The sequence below is a fragment of the Cryptotermes secundus genome, unplaced genomic scaffold (genome assembly GCF_002891405.2).
Source record: "Cryptotermes secundus unplaced genomic scaffold, Csec_1.0 scaffold120, whole genome shotgun sequence".
Classification (NCBI taxonomy): Eukaryota; Metazoa; Arthropoda; class Insecta; order Blattodea; family Kalotermitidae; genus Cryptotermes; species Cryptotermes secundus.
In genome coordinates this window covers 1,659,781-1,676,027 of record NW_019742442.1, presented here as the reverse complement: position 1 = coordinate 1,676,027, position 16,247 = coordinate 1,659,781, and the positions used below count along the sequence as shown (strand labels likewise).

The window sequence follows — 16,247 nt, the reverse complement described above, 5'->3', positions numbered from 1 at the left end:
TGGAGCCTGGTGAGACTGTCAGTTCTGAACGCTACAAGACGACTTTGACTAAGCTGAAAGCCTGGATTTCCCAAGTCAGGCCAGAGAAGTAGACAACCTTTCGCTTGCAACATGATAATGCTAGACCCCACACCAGTTTGGCGACCACTGCGCACATTGCAAAGTTTGTCTGGACTGTCCTACCACATCCACCTTATAGCCCCAAATTATCACCTTCACACTTCCATCTCTTTGGGCCTATGAAACCTTGCTCTATTTAACTGTGTTATTATGCTTTCTGTATCTGTTGTAGTTCTCATTAAAAAAATAGGAGGCATTATATACGGAACACTCCTCGTAGATTACAATCGTAACTAAGCGTAGGTCCCCTCATGGTCACCTGATGATCCTGTCTTAACCACTAACAACTATGACTCCTACATAAGGACAATATAAAGACAGAATGGCAAGCATTATGCTTTTATATACAGTTTTCAGGAATTGTGTTAATTCTGGGGAATTAACAGAAATCCAGCTACAGAGTGCAGTCAAAATTTACAGAAGTTTCTTGTTTCAGGATTGATGAATTTGCTGCCCAGTTACATACTCTGTGCAGCATAAATAACAAAGGAGCACATGTAACCTCTACCAAGTTTACAGCACTTGTCTGGTTCAGAAGACAGGCTCTGGAATTCTTTGTTAAGGTCCTGAATAATTGGATAAATTCTGAATAATTTATATTTATTGATTTTATTAATCACTTTTATTGATCTGGTGGATATTTCAACAGCAGCAGAAGATGTGTTGAGTACTTTCACTGAACATTCTGATAAGGGATATTTGTCAATATCTGACATTTCATTCCATTGGTCCCAGCACCATGCTGAGCAGAAAATCAGGAGTTTCCCAAGAGCTATATTAACAAATCCCATGTATTGGGATGCAGTGACTTTTGTCAAGATTGATTCTTGAAAGATCATTTAGCAATTGATATCAGAGTTTGTCCCAGAGTTCCTGAAGAACAATAACAAAATCAACAAGCTGCATGGAACCTTCTCCACTAACACCGACACTTCAGTATGAACCATGTACATTGCATAATTCTGTGTATTTAAACCCAAATCTGTACATATATATGTATCATTTTATTTTATTTAAATTATTGAAGAACGACAAAGAAAATACTGCTAGCTGGTGGAGTCTCTTGATATCAAATTGACAGCATTTCCTGAAAGCAATGTTGGCAAGCAGTAACACTTCTGCAGAGTATTTTGGAGGTACGTGATTCAAATCTAAGCGACTAGCTATCTTGAGCATTGCTTTTTTTGTGATTTTTGTAATCCCTCAAAGTAAATGCTGGAACAGTACATTAAATTAGGCCATAACTTTCCTCCTAAATCCTTTCTAAGTCATTATTCACTCACATGCAATCATGTGACCCCCACACAGTTTGAGTCACTGCTAGACATAAATAAACTACAATAATATAACAACAGTGGCAGAAAGATATAACCTGAATGTGAGTGCCACATTTTATGATACAACTTCGGCATCCTGGAAGTAGGCCAATACTAAGTCTTACTATCTGCAGATCAATACGAGGCAATTTATATGGATGTCCACATGCCAAATCATTTGAACTAACCTCTTTGTCCTCAAAACGTGATGGAGAAAAGTCCTTACTGTTGTATACAAGAGGTATTTCAAGGATAAGGTACGCTTTACTTATATTCACTATATTCCCACCTATAGTCACATTACTCAGCAACTGAAACAAGAAAAGAGAATTTAAACAAAAGACTTAGAAAATGAAATTAAGAACATCACCCAATATTTCTCTCAACTTAACAAGAAATCTGTGACTTTATGGGTACAGTTACTGATTTGTTATTATTATACAACCCATGGTGAATATATTTTGTTATTAAAATGAAAACATGTTCAGTCTCAATATTATACTCATTCAAAGTTCTACATTTATAAGGGGCACTCAAAAAGTAAGTTTGTAAGGCATATAATCTCTGAAAGATCTACATATATTCATTTTTCATATCAGGGAGAGTAATAAAACACCTCAAACTATGTCTCATAAATTTACCTTCTGACCAACCTTCAGGCACAAAGAAATACAAGAATGGTAACATGTACTCCAAGAGAATACACATTTCCCAAATGCATTCTTTGCTATTCTGCATACCTCAATAGTCTTTCATTCAGTGCAGACACAATTATTGTTTCAAAGCTAATTATCCCACAGATACCACACTGCACAGTCAGAAAATACGTTTCAAAATATTAATCTTTCATTGTTCAGGAACCTGAAATTTTAAATATCCCAGTATTACTGAGTTTTTGGCCAAATTTAATCTAGGGGATGACAATTTATTGTCCAGGAATAGTAGATTTTAAATCCCTTCAAACTACAGGGCTGGCACCCATATTTTAACTTTGGGATAACTCTTTTAGTATTGAACAAGAAGTTCTGAGAAGAACTGCCTGCTTTTGTTTCACTTGTTACACAGACTCAACATGAACCATACAAAAGACACTGTGTCCAATAGTTCTTCTATTATTGCATGTGTACTCGCTGCTGCAGGATGTGTTTACAAAGCCACTGCCTAGCAACAGCCATCCCTTCTGGTTTTCAGGCATCATGCCACACTGATCCCTCCTTAAGTTTGCTTAGCAATTTTAAAGGTTGTAATGTTGGTATTACTGGTGGGAGGGATTTATGAAGCATGTCATTAAGATAGGCTCAGGTGCCATAATATACGTACCAAGTTTGATAAAGATTGGTTTAGGCATTCATAAGTTGTTAGGGGGATACCCATACAGAAACAAAGACAGCAAGGTGATCCCATAAGCCTAACTAACTCCATGGAGCTCAGCCTTTCTTGAGAAACTGCCACTTGTGCAGCTACTCAAGAATTTCCCAGATTTCATAAGCCTACATTTATTTTTTCAAAATAAGGAAAGTAGACTGAAAATGCAATTTGCAGACACCTGGACCTGAAGCATGCACCACTGCAATAATAAAGTACACAACCTGAAAAGGTCAAATGTTTTAAATAAATATTAATGAATTACATATTCTCATATGGTATGTACCAATTTTCTGTATTATGAGCCACTTTCAGTAGACTGATAAAGTTTGACTGACAGTCATGTAAAGTAGGGGTTACCAGAATATTTAATAAATACAAGTGAAAGTTCAATTAATACAAGAACTGTTAGTGTCAACTCCCAGTACAAAATTTGACTGAAGATTTGGAGATGAAAGATGTGGATACAGTCTCCCCTATATACATGTGTTCACTTAATGCACTTTATATAAAGAGTCACTCTGTGCATCATGAACACAGGAAATGCAAAGGCCTGTAATTTTTACAAACACAATGCATTAAATAACAATTTCTATAACCTCAGCATACCATAAACTTGTACCTAAGCATAACTATTCTGTCAGGGAGGCTTAGAGGCAATGTGTAGGTAAGGCTCATACATTTTTCATTTCAGCACTAGCTACAGGCTGTCATTTTCTCATTACAGAGGAGTGCTCCTGGTGTCTACTGAAGAGGAGATTCAATGAACCTGTGAAGAGTTCTGAATGTGGTGCACCACAGACAAAATCATGTGACCCTGCATGGAACCTAAACCTGATCACTTATCCCATAACAAATGACTTCACTGACTGAAGTATCACGACCCACATGGGTACAATATGACCAGTTTCACCATCACCACTTAAGAATTAACAGCCCCAAAATGAGATCCCTGTTACACCGCTTGATGTCAAACAGACAGTACACCATTTAAAATAAAGTATCTCAAAATATAGGATACTTCGAAAGCCTCTGTAAAATAAGACCTAATATATGACTCATGCACAGAGATCCATGTGTTAATGCTGTGTCAACTGCATAATGTTGTTCAGCATGATCAGATATAGGCATGATTACAAACGGCAAAGCAGAAAGAATGGTACAAAATTTTGGCATACTGCAAATTATAATGCAGCACATTAATGAAAGATGTGAGGAAAATTGTGAAAAAGTATCTGAGTAGCTGGTTCCCCAATGCAAATGAAGGTTAGATGTTTATTACCACCGAACTAATCTTCATGCATAGACAAAGTATAAAGGAAATATTTTAATATAGAGATGCACCTGCAGGATTCTACTGACAGATTCTGATGACTCCACTTCAACCACTGCCAGTCCTTTCTCAGCATACACCCACATGTTTTGTATCTTTGACTGCAAATGCCTTGCCAGTTCTGTGTGCACACTATTCCCCGCTTCTTTAATCAAGGTGTTCGGTATTCCACTGATCATGACGGTATTAGCAGCATCTCCACTTGTTTTAGAGACTGTGCTATCTGAAAAATAAATGACTCTAGAATGTAGGAGTAAAACTCAGAGAATTGCAATGAACTGAGAGACTTCTCTATTTTACAATAACAGATCATTTCCAATACAATGCATGGCAACTGGATTTTACTCATGAGCTGGAAGACTGACTGTGACTAGAAGGCTTTGTGAGAAAAAATCTGTAATTAAAACATTCTTAAACAGTGACTCATTACTTGTATTATCTAAAGATACTTTACAAATATACCAAACAAAAATAAAAAATAAACATTATTTCCTTCAGAAATAATATAAAATCTGGTACGTTTTCTTCGGGTGTTAAGGTATGCTGTAAACCTATTCTAGGGATGGTCCAACTAACCTTTCCCAGATCAAGTTACAGTAAAAGCAAATAGTAATTGTGTGCATTGTGTGCTCTGTCAAAATCTTGAATTTTGTTTATTTCATATTGTGATCACATTTGCTTTATACTACAATAATGTATTACTAATAATATCTACTGGCAGATTGAATTTCTACACAGACCACATTTGCCCATCCAGGTTTGGCAGAAACTTCTATATAAGTTAACTTCTCTAATATGAAACCTGACTTACAGACAAAAAGAACATACAATAAAAATGTCATTTAAGGTTCTTTGGGGTACAGCGGATTTGAAAACCAAATTCAATTCAACTCCTTATTCATTTACATGCTTACTAAATAACTAATGAAGTGAACTAAATTTAGTTTTCAAACCCACTGCTCCACAAGAGAAACCTTAAATGGAAGAAATTTAATGCCACGGATATTTACTAAGGATCACTGAACTTGAATGTCACATGAGGGAAACCCCTTAAATCATGAATGAATGAATGACAATGGATGGATAACAGTGGGAACACACACCTTCTGTAGATGTAAAGAATTTCTGTATACTCTTAGTAAAAATAATGATAATATACTGAAATCTTATTATAAAACCTATTGTAGGATACCAAGAAGAGTAATAAGAGGAATGAAGAGATTATATCATAATTGACTAATTGTTTCAGCTGAGGATAGGATAGAAACAACATGGAACATTATTAATAGGGAAACGGGATGGATGAATAAACACAGAAAATATACTTTACCTAAATCATATTGTGATGCGTTACCTGACGTCCACCACCATGACAACTGCTACAATCGAAACGGACACTTTGACAACAAATAAGTGGAAATTCTGGAGTTCCTGCAGCGACAAATCATAGCAACGAATTGTCGCCGAGTAACAATGGATGAGACAAAACACGTTACCGGTGTATTGTATAAGAAGCATTCCCGTAACAACGGACTGTCTGAACAGTGGTAACAGAACTGTGAGGAACGGTGTCCGGTCCGCAGAACCCCTATATAAGCAGAGCTTACGACACGTACAGAATATTGGAGATTGAGAATGAGACAATCTTGGGATAGCCACCACCAGAGACAGTTGAGATCCAACCATGGTCAAGGATAGTTGAGACGTCACATTGAGTATTGGGCCAGAAGTCAAGTGACACTGCAAGTGATAATAATTGTAAGGTGTGTAAGAGTGAGTGTCCAATAAAGATTCGCTAAATCCGGAACCCACGTGAAGTTATTTGTCGCGTGACATACCCAACACGTGACAATATAAACTTAATACTGTAAAAATAAATATTGATGAAGCAGTCCATAGTTTCAATAAATATTTTTCATCAATACCAGCAAATCTCAATATAAAGAAGACTAACTCACATTCAGCAATGAAATATTTGTATACTTATTGTCCAAATGATTTCCCTGCTATGAACTTTAATTTAGTCACTGAAGATGAGATAATTAGTACGATTAGTAAGCTCAAATCCTAAAACTCTTCATGATATGATGGTATAACTAACAAATTAATAAAACTGTGTAGACAACAAATAAGTAAACCCTTAGTATATATAATTAATAACTCAATAACAATGGGCATATATCCTGAAAGACTCAAATATGCAGTGATTAGTTAGTTAGTTAGTTATTAGAGAGGGTGGGTTTCCCCATGCACTTAGACCTGTAGTGGTCCATTGTGCTTCCCTCTATGATTTCTACCAGTCTCTATATCCTACCAGTATTGGTGCTTACCATCAGTCCCGTCCAGCCAGCGTGACCGGCTCTACTGGCTGAGAAGTATCTATAATGCTTCCCCCATCTACCGGAGGTATTAGTGACTGCTGTTGGGTGGGAAACGTCCGCAATTTTGGGTCAGTGACCTCCTTTGGATGTATGAGGTTCTTTTACGTGCCGTAAAGCTACGACACGGGACCCACGGCTCAAAGTCCCTCCCGGAGGACTTGTTCCCTGAATTTTTCCACCCTTAAAAATTCGATGACCTCCGCTGGGTATTTGAACCCATGTACTATGAGTCATGAGGTGGGAACGTTACCTCTAGACTACGGAGGCTGCTAAATATGCAGTGATTAATCCGATATATAAAAAAGGAGACAAAACTATTATACATAATTACAGACAAATATCAATAATAACTGGGTTTGTTAAAGTATTTGAAATAGTAATTTATAGAAGACTCAATGATCACATTACAACACACAAAATATTACTCCCCCAGTAGTTTGGATTCCAAAAGGGACTGTCTACTGAAAAGGCTATTTATAAATTAACTAATAAAATACTTACTGCTTGGAACAGAAAAGAATATGCAGTTGGCATATTCTGCGATATAGCCAAGGCATTCGACTGTGTTGATCACGAACTCCTGTTAATGAGACTCCAATATTATGGAGTTCAGGACTCCTTCTTGCAATGGTTTAAATCATACTTTCAATATAGGAAACAAAGGGTTGAACTAAAGTATACCAATAACAAATATTACTTCGATTGGGACCTAGTCCGTTCGGGAGTGCCTCAGGGCTCGGTACTAGGACCTCTGCTATTTAATATTTACATTAATGATTTTCCCCTCGAAATAAGTACAACTTCAGAAGTCATCATGTTGGCAGATGACACAAGTGTCCTTTTGTACATCCAAAGATTTCAATGATCTAAAAATAAAACTGGATACTGTTTGTAGTCAAATGAGTAAATGGTTTCAGGCCAATCTTCTTGCATTAAATCCTGACGAAACTAAAATGATAAAATATATGCCAACAGTAGCTACTGATTATCACCTAATTACTTTTCTTCTTAATACAATGTTGAAAACAGCTGAATCGACAACTATTTTGGGTTTGCAGCTTGACAATCATCTGGCTTGAAGCACATATAGACCAGTTACTCTACAAGTTGAGCACAGTTCGATTTTTAATGCAAAAATTATTGTATATACTAAGCATAAATAACTTAAAATCTGTATACAATGCATATTATCACTCTTTAGTGAAATATGGAATAATATACTGGGGTAATACTCCTGACTGTCATAAGGGTTTCCTTACGCAAAAGAAAATAATAAGAATAATGATGGGAGTGGGACCAACCCACACTTGCCGTGACCTGTTTAAATATNATACGGTTTAGTTTAAAATACGTGTGCACTCTTTGTGAATGCTTGACAGAGATGGCAGCACTGTACAGCACACAGAACTCTAGAGGTGGCGGCGAGACTGAGGAGTGTTTTTGATACTTAAAATGGCGACGTTTTCGTCACAAGAACAGCGAGTAAACATTCGTTTTCTCCAATTGTGTGGCGCGACACGCATTGAAATTCATCGCCAGTTGAGTGAGACATGTGGTGATGGTGTCATGAATGTGGAAAATGTACGTTCGTGGGTGTGACAGTTCAAAGAAGGCCGAACGTCGTGTGACAACGAACCAAACAAATCTCGGCCTTGCACTGACAGCATGTTCGAGCGAGTTGAGAAAGTTGTTTTGGAGGATCGCCGATTGAGTGTGGAAAACACAGCCTCCAAAGTTGGCATTTCCGTGGGATCTGTGCACACAATCCTGCACGAAGACCTGCGAATGCGGAAAGTGTCCTCCAGGTGGGTGCCACCAAAGCTGGCGGACAACCACAAGGCTGCGCATGGCAATTTGCCAGGCGATGTTGACACATGATGAAGGCATGAATGGGACTTTGTTTTCATCAATTGTGACAATGGATGAGACATGGATGCCGTTTTTCAATCCTGAAACAAAGCGCGATTTTCCAGTGGTCAAAACAGACTCCTACAGAAGCGTTCATAGCGGCCATGGAATCAAGGCATCGACGTTGTGAAAAATGTGTATGGCTGCAGGGAGATTACGTTGAAAAGTGACAGAAGTTTCAAATTGATTGTATGATTATTGTGTGAGAAAAAAACCGGAGACCTTAGAATTTGAATGCACAACGTACATTGAGGTTTTTTTTTTCTTCAAAAAATTGTTTTAAAGAAAAAGACAAAAGCTACAAAATGCAGCGACCATCATACAATAAGCCTTATTGCACATACAGCAAAGATACTTAAAAGAAGAATTGAAAGGAAAATAGAGGATACACTTGGAGAATATCAGTTTGGATTTAGAAGAGGAAAAGGAATCAGGACAATTGGGATGATGAGAATTATAGCAGAACGAACTTTGGAGATAGATGAAGAACTGTGTGTTTGCTTCATAGACTGGCAGAAGGCATTTGACCGTGTAAACTGGACCAAATTAATGCAGATCCTAAAGGAAACTCAGATAGTTAAGAGTACGACTGGACAGAGGGGAGACAAGAAGTGTGCAGATTGGAAGAGGAGTTTGACAAGGATGCTGTTTATCACCAATTCTGTTCAACTTGTACAGCGAATGCCTTACCAAGGAAGCTCTGGATCGGCTCGGAGACTTCAATTTAGGAGGGCAAATTATTCAGACTGTGAAATATGCAGATGACCTTGTGGTTATGGCTAAGGAAGAGACTGTGCTACAGGGCACGATTGATAGACTAATTGAAATTGGAAGGTGCTATGGCATGGAAATGAATGTGGAGAAAACAAAAGTAATGAAAATTTCGAGACAACCAACCCCAGTCACAATAAAGATAGACCAAAAACAACTGGAGAATGTGAAATGTTTTAAATATTTGGGTAGCTTGTTAACAGATGATGGAAGGTGTACTTGTGAAATTAAATCCAGGATTGCCATGGCAAAAGCTGCATTTAGCAAGAAGAAGAATCTTTTTACCAGCAAATTGGACTTAAATTTGAGGAAGAAACTAGTGAAATGCTACATTTGGAGCATAGCTCTGTATGGGGCTGAAACATGGACACTTAGGGCAGTAGATCAGAAACATCTGGAAAGTTTCGAAATGTGGTGTTGGAGAAGAATGGAGAAGATCAGTTGGACCGATTATGTGAGAAATGAAGAAGTGTTAATTAGAGTCAGTGAGCAGAGGAATATCCTACATGAAATAAGAAAACGGAAGGCTAATTGGATTGGTCATGTTTTACGCAGAAACTGCCTTCTAAAAGAAGCTATCGAAGGAAAGATAGATGGGCGGATAGAAGTGACAAGAAGACGAGGAAGAAGACGTAAGAAGATGCTGGATGACCTTGGGGACAGAAGAGGATACTGTCATTTGAAGGAGAAAGAGCTAGATCGCATTAAGTGGAGGAATTGTTTTGGAAAAGACTGTGGACCTGTTATCTGACAGATTACCAATGATGATGATACATGATTGGTAGTAGGAATAATGATCATCTTCATGTACCTGATTCTCATTTATCATCTTATCAGAGAGGTGTATATTACTCAGGTATCAAGCTATTTAATGTATTACCTAACAGTATCACAATTTTGAGAACAGACAGAAATAAATTTAGGAAGGCTTTACTAAGATATCTGCTGAGAAATTCTTTTTACTCTATCAATGAATTTATAGTGCATACAAGAGTTACAAAGATAAAGGGTAAATAAACAGTATTAGTAAACATATTGTAAGTTACTCCATTTGGTTGGATTTAATAGTGGCTGTACTGATTAACTTAACACTTGACAATTCCAGTCAGCTAAGGCTAAGGCTGAGAATGGACTTAACATGTATTTATTTTTCTAAATGGGAAAATTGGACTGACAACTTCTGCTCTTTGCATGAGGCTCTATTTATTTTCTATATATTTTAATATATTATACATTAAATTTTATATGTTATATTTAATACTGTATATGATCTTTTATGTAAGACTTTGTATGTGACAAAGTTTATATCCAGCCCTACTGGGTAACAACTGGATCTATGAAATGTAATTACAAATAAATAAATAAATAAATGAAACATTAAATGGGGGTTTCATTGTATATATGGACTTACCTGAAGTCCAGTGAGCATGACATATGGTAACATTGGACTTTAACATAAATTTCATAGCTTCAGCTGCTAGTTCTGGTGAGTAAAATTCAATAAAAGTCCAGTTATTGTTTTCAACTGTCACTCTATGCCTCAGTGAAGCATTTTTCCCTTGAAAGCCAGCGAGCAAAAGAGCATCTTCAACTGCCTCATCTAAGAGCTGATCTCTTAAAAGAGAGAGGTTAATGGTAAATTATGGCAAAGGATATAGTAATATATGGTAATACTAATATAGAGTTACATTTCTGTTGTAATAACAAGGAACCCAGCTCCTTCTCAAATTACAGCATACCTTCCAATTTCTTAATTTCAACTGGCAATTTATTAAATAATGTATTTGCTATATTCCATGTTGGGTGGGTCCCTTGTCACCACAGCATGGCACATCCTCAGGTTGTGGATGGAGGAGATGCCCTCCAGGTAAGGAGGGAAGCTGCAAATAATAAGCAGTTGCAGACAGCCAACAGGGTGGTCCTCCAGCTTGGGGGTTGGCTATGAGGCTAGCAAGTCTTAAACGTAAAAAATAAGCTTGTTATGAAAATGTACACAATGCCTCGGACCTGGACGGATCCTCTGGATAAACGACCTAGGCTAAAGAAAATGTATAGGTGTGAAACTTGGTTTCTGATATTAAGGAGGAACATAGACTGAGGGTGTTTGAGAACAGGGTGCTGAGGAGAATATTTGGACAATATTAAAATGGATCTTAAACAGAATGGGATGGTATAGACTGGATTGATCTGGCTCACGATGGGGACAAGTGGAGGGCTCTTGTGAACATGGTAATGAACATTCAGGTTCTATAAAATGCTGGGAAATTCTTGAGTAGCTGCAGAATTGGCGGTTCCTCAAGAAGGGCTCAGCTCCATGGGTAGGTATTTGCTTTATTCATTACACCTTTCTGAGAATATTCATTCTACAGAACTGAACATGGAGGTGTATACTGTGATTTTGACTTTCAGTGTTTTTTTCCATCATCCTCAAGAAAGGCTCAGCTCCATGCGTGGTATTTGCCTTATTCATTACACCTTTCTGAGAATATTCATTCTACAGAACTGAACATGGAGGTGTATACTGTGATTATGACTTTCAGTGTTTTTTTCCATCATCTTCATATTTAATTCTATGTGACATATTACGCTCAAGCATGCAGGCTACTGGAAATACATTCAGATCCCTAAAAAGGTTGCCTGCATGATGTATATCTCTCCACAACATTGATTATTCACATAACCCATTTATGAATGCAAATAAAATAGATCACAAGGGATTAAAGTTATTTAATACACTACTGAAAATCCCTGTGTAAAATATATCACTGTATAACTGATATACTAATGTAACACTGGATCTAGCGTACCTGAATGTGAGAATGTGAGAAGGTGCGCAATTTGCATAAGGACATTTTATTGACGATTCTTTTTGAAGCTGTAGATGATACTGCTGAAGTTGCTGTAGTAGAATGGGGTCTGACCCATTTACCCATGTATACACTACATCAATTGGTACATTCTGACACAGTTTGCTCTGCAGTGACTTTCCCACAATATTATCACTGAATGAATTAAAGACTGTTTCATATTTCTCTTGACTCCATGTCATCCAAACCTAGAGAAAAAAAATACTGACACTAATTATCAATATGAACAAACACACTTTTGTTATCAATATCAATAATAAACTGAAGTAATGCCTGGGTCTTAGGACATTTAATTATTCTGTTTCAACTGTAGAGATTACACTGAACCAAATGAAGTGGGAACATGACTATGGCCCATGTGCAGGTTAATGACTTGGAAGGTGTCTGATATCTGAAAGCACTATCCCACTATTCATCTGTTGAGACTAAGGAAAATCCATAAAATAGTTTAATCTGGATAACCGGGAGCACAGTAAAAACTGGGAATGCTTCAAACAAAAGTATAATTTGTATAGACCTGCTCCATATTCAATTTCGTATTTTTCATAAAAAGGTATTTATGCATAAAATTTAGATACAGTAATACTGACATCCATTACAGCAAAATTTTACTTTTCTACATATGTAATAAGAAAAAATTACTGCAGTGTTGTGCTCAAATAGTGGTTTCTCAATGTTAAAAACTGGGTTCATTCCGGGGCAGTCCATGTGAGACTTTCTACACACAAATTGGCAATGATCAAAATTTTCTTTGATTACTTCAGTTCTCCCTTGCCAATCAGTGTTCCATAAATGATCCACATCCATCTATAACTATCCTTATGGCACACAACTGGCTGTAAAACTACCTCAGTACTGCTCAGTGGGTCTCTAGATGCTCTATTTGGAGGGAATCAAGGTACCATATAAATGCTTTGTGTTCATATGTCTATTCATATGTGCACTTCTCTAGCAAATGACTGATTTATACCTTGCAATTATTAGTATCTATTACATACAAAAGAGGCAAATGACACTGAATCTCACAAATTATATATTTGCTGCACTTCACACAAAAGCTGAAATAATTTCTTGAAAATGGAGGTGTGTGCCAATGTAGTTCAAGTTCAAGCAAATGGTTATAAAATGGTGACATTCTTTCAGTTAAAGAGAAAACATATTACTCTGAGTCTTTAACCATCAAGTAACACTTATGGGAGCACATCCCATGTTGTAGCGGAGTATCAAACCCCTTATCATCCACCCCGTTTGGTAAACAATTTAAATTAAATTCCAGAAAGTCCATCGGTTAATCGGAATAAATATTTGAAAAGCTTACATTTAAAATTATTGAATTTATAATTGTGAACCTAAATATGGTACAGTAAATTGTGGAGCAACTGCTTTACCTGGCGAATTTGACATTCGGATTTCTCACATTGACAATTTATTACATAACAGATTTTCGCGAATTCGTCCAGAAAATAGTGTTCGTGAAAATTAATCGCAACATATATCCCCTGATAGTCACCAAATAAATGATTAAAACTATTTAGCCAGCACTAACCTCTCCAAAATGAATAACTGACACCAATATCGTACTGAGAGATATTAAGATAATTATTACGGAATACTTATGGGACAATAAATCATAAATATGTCTTTGTACTATTTTCCATAAAGTCATAATAATCCTCAATATAACTAGAAAATAACATAATGCCACATTAACGCATCACTTCAAAGCCTTCACGGCCATTCATTAAATCTATAACATCTATAACATCTACTTCATATATAAGGTAAATTAAATAGTTGGCAGTAGCGATGGGAAAAGTCGAATGGAAACTATCGAATTTATCGAATATTAAAAGTGACAAATAAATATGTTCAGTTTGCATTTTACAGTGGTAAACTGTATGATTCTTTTCTCTTTATTCATTTGGAAAGCGGCATGAGAACCTATGTAGTTTATTCATGTTCAGAAAATATCTATATAGATCGCATATAAGTCCTCACAGTGGCAATTATGAACAGTTCTGCCCCATGTAGGTAGTGGTAAAGCTTGTGCTGATTAAGGTGTATGTACCGACCGCAAGGACATCGTGAATCATTATATTTTTTTGACTGTTAGCTCTAGACTTGCATACGATTTATACGATTTGAATGGTGTTATGCCTTATCACAATAAACATCATTACTTGACAAGGTTGCCCATAATTGAATCAAGTTTATTTGACATAACCTTCAAGAAGGGTCTGTGTTAATCTTCTACCACTAATATCGCATGGAAAACAGAATGGAGTGTATTTTAGAAAAGTACAAACCCCCTATTATAGCTGCCTTTGGTAATCCCTTGCTAGACATGTGTACTACAATCTCGGACTCTAATATTCTAGACAAATATGGTCTAGTCCCAAACGGCCAGAAGGAAGTTTCAGATGGAGATCTGAAGATCTTCAGAGATATACGTAACAGGTAGGAACAGCAGGGTATGTGTAAGATTTGAGGTTCTTAGACGATGACTATAAATATTATCATCTGGAACAGGATGCTGTATTACCGACGATTTGGAAGATCGCACTGCCTCCTTCTTCAGGGTGGAAGAGGAAGCTTATTCTGGTGTGCTTACTCGCCCAACTCCTCAGCCATGGAGATGGTGGAATTTTGTTTCTTTGAAACGTTCTATGGTGGCCAGATTTAAACTTTGGTAATGGGATTTATTATGTAAATTGTGTAATGCTAGGCCTGGTGAACCAGCACAATTATGTGCACACAACAGTAAAGACGATAAAGACTATGCAGCTTCTGGTCTTCTGATTTGTGAGACCATGTTGTATTGCTTGTAGGCAGATACTGGTGTTTTTGAGGCCTATGTTTCCTTTCACCTTCTGGCTTTCAGTTTGCAGGATTAGAAACTGGCTAGCTTATATAGGCAGGTGGTCATAGAGACACAGGCAAGAGGGGAAGGATGTGGAGCTTGATCTAGGGCAATGAGAATGGTAGAAAGGAAAATGGAACATGGGGATTGGGAAAGGACAGCCCCTTTCAGGGCCTCTATGGATAAGAAGAAGTAGGAAATGAGAAATCAGCATTTTTCTTATCCAAAACCAACATCCTGACCAAGAAATTCTGGCACCAGGACATCAGCTTATATCGAAGGTGTTAGAGATCGAGCTCCCCTTTTCAACATGAACAAGGAGGACAGGTTCTCTCAGAGCAGATTGTAGGGGCCACGCATCCACTCCCTGAAGGTAAAGAAGAAAAAGGTTCTGTCTGTGCACAAGATGCTTAATTTCTCTAGGGACAATATTCTTTTGCCAAGGCTTGTGAAAATAAGGGCTGATTTCTTACTTCCCATATGCAGGGGCCCAAGAAGAGTACTCTTTCCCAACCAATTCTTGATGGTCATCTCCCATCCTCATGGGAGGCATGGAACAGTGGGAATTGGGAAAGCACAGCCATTTTTAGAGCCCTATGAGAGGCTTGAGAAGTGTTGTCTTCTCTCACAATTACAAATTTCCTCCTGTGGTGAGAAATCATGTTTCTGAAAAGGGATGTTTTTGTACCTACCATTCTCATTGTCCCTGATAGGGTTACATTTCTGTAGCCCCTTCTGTGGGTCTCAGTTACAACCTTCTTTGCAATCTGCCAATATAGTTTTAATAACATGCCAGTTTCTTACCCTATTTACGTCGCCCTGTTTCTCCGAAATGTCAGTATCTGCCTGTAAGACTCTTCAGTGTCACAATCCAGAAGGACCATAATCTGAACAGTCACTGCCATGAAAACCTCACACTCATATAGTTTTATGCAATTTTCTCATATTTTTCAGTTTCACTGTTGAATACCACCCTGGAGGCGCAGCACAGAATACACTTAGAATATTTCAATGGTTAATCAGTTACCCGTTTTATTCAGTGTTTTTTGGCGCAGTTGGAAATGATGACGAGGGAAAACTAATTGAGAAATTGGTGAAGAACTCAGGCGTTGAAACAAGGTATACTTGAAAGTAGTTATCTTTAAAACATATAAAAATTAATGATGTTAACACCAATAATTTGGAACAATATAAGACGTGAAACCAGCAGGCATTTCAGGAACAAAAAGAGGGAATATCTGAAACACAAAATTGATGAGCTTGCAATGAACAGTAAGAACAAGAATATTAGAGACCTGTATAGAGGAATAAATGACTTTAAAAGGG

The 16,247-nt window shown here is 37.2% G+C and overlaps 2 protein-coding genes across 14 annotated transcripts in view; one reads left to right on the top strand and one right to left on the bottom strand.

The window, feature by feature from the left end:
• The window catches only part of LOC111873081 (N-acetylglucosamine-1-phosphotransferase subunits alpha/beta), a 35,369-nt gene extending 21,555 nt beyond the window's left edge, over positions 1-13,814 (bottom strand). For 5 of the 8 annotated variants that reach the window (XR_002844347.2, XM_023867477.2, XM_023867478.2 and 2 more), the window contains exons 1-5: positions 13,608-13,814; positions 12,002-12,249; positions 10,606-10,808; positions 4,146-4,357; positions 1,625-1,747 (exon numbers count right to left, since the gene is read on the bottom strand). Coding sequence is in view for 7 of the 8 variants with exons in the window: in XM_023867477.2 (XP_023723245.1) it covers positions 1,625-1,747; positions 4,146-4,357; positions 10,606-10,808; positions 12,002-12,249; positions 13,608-13,727 (906 nt within the window). In the remaining variant the exon portion in view is untranslated. The other 3 variants (XM_023867479.1, XM_023867480.2, XM_033754953.1) reach the window with 3 other exon arrangements.
• Positions 13,815-13,908: 94 nt separating this feature from the next.
• Positions 13,909-16,247, top strand: part of LOC111873090 (adenosine kinase) — an 18,911-nt gene continuing 16,572 nt past the window's right edge. For all 6 annotated transcript variants that reach the window (XM_033754958.1, XM_023867499.2, XM_033754957.1 and 3 more), the window contains exons 1-2: positions 13,909-14,518; positions 15,876-16,040. In XM_033754958.1, the coding sequence (XP_033610849.1) occupies positions 14,328-14,518; positions 15,876-16,040 (356 nt within the window). In that variant the 5' untranslated portion in view covers positions 13,909-14,327. The remainder of the gene's footprint in view (positions 14,519-15,875; positions 16,041-16,247) is intronic.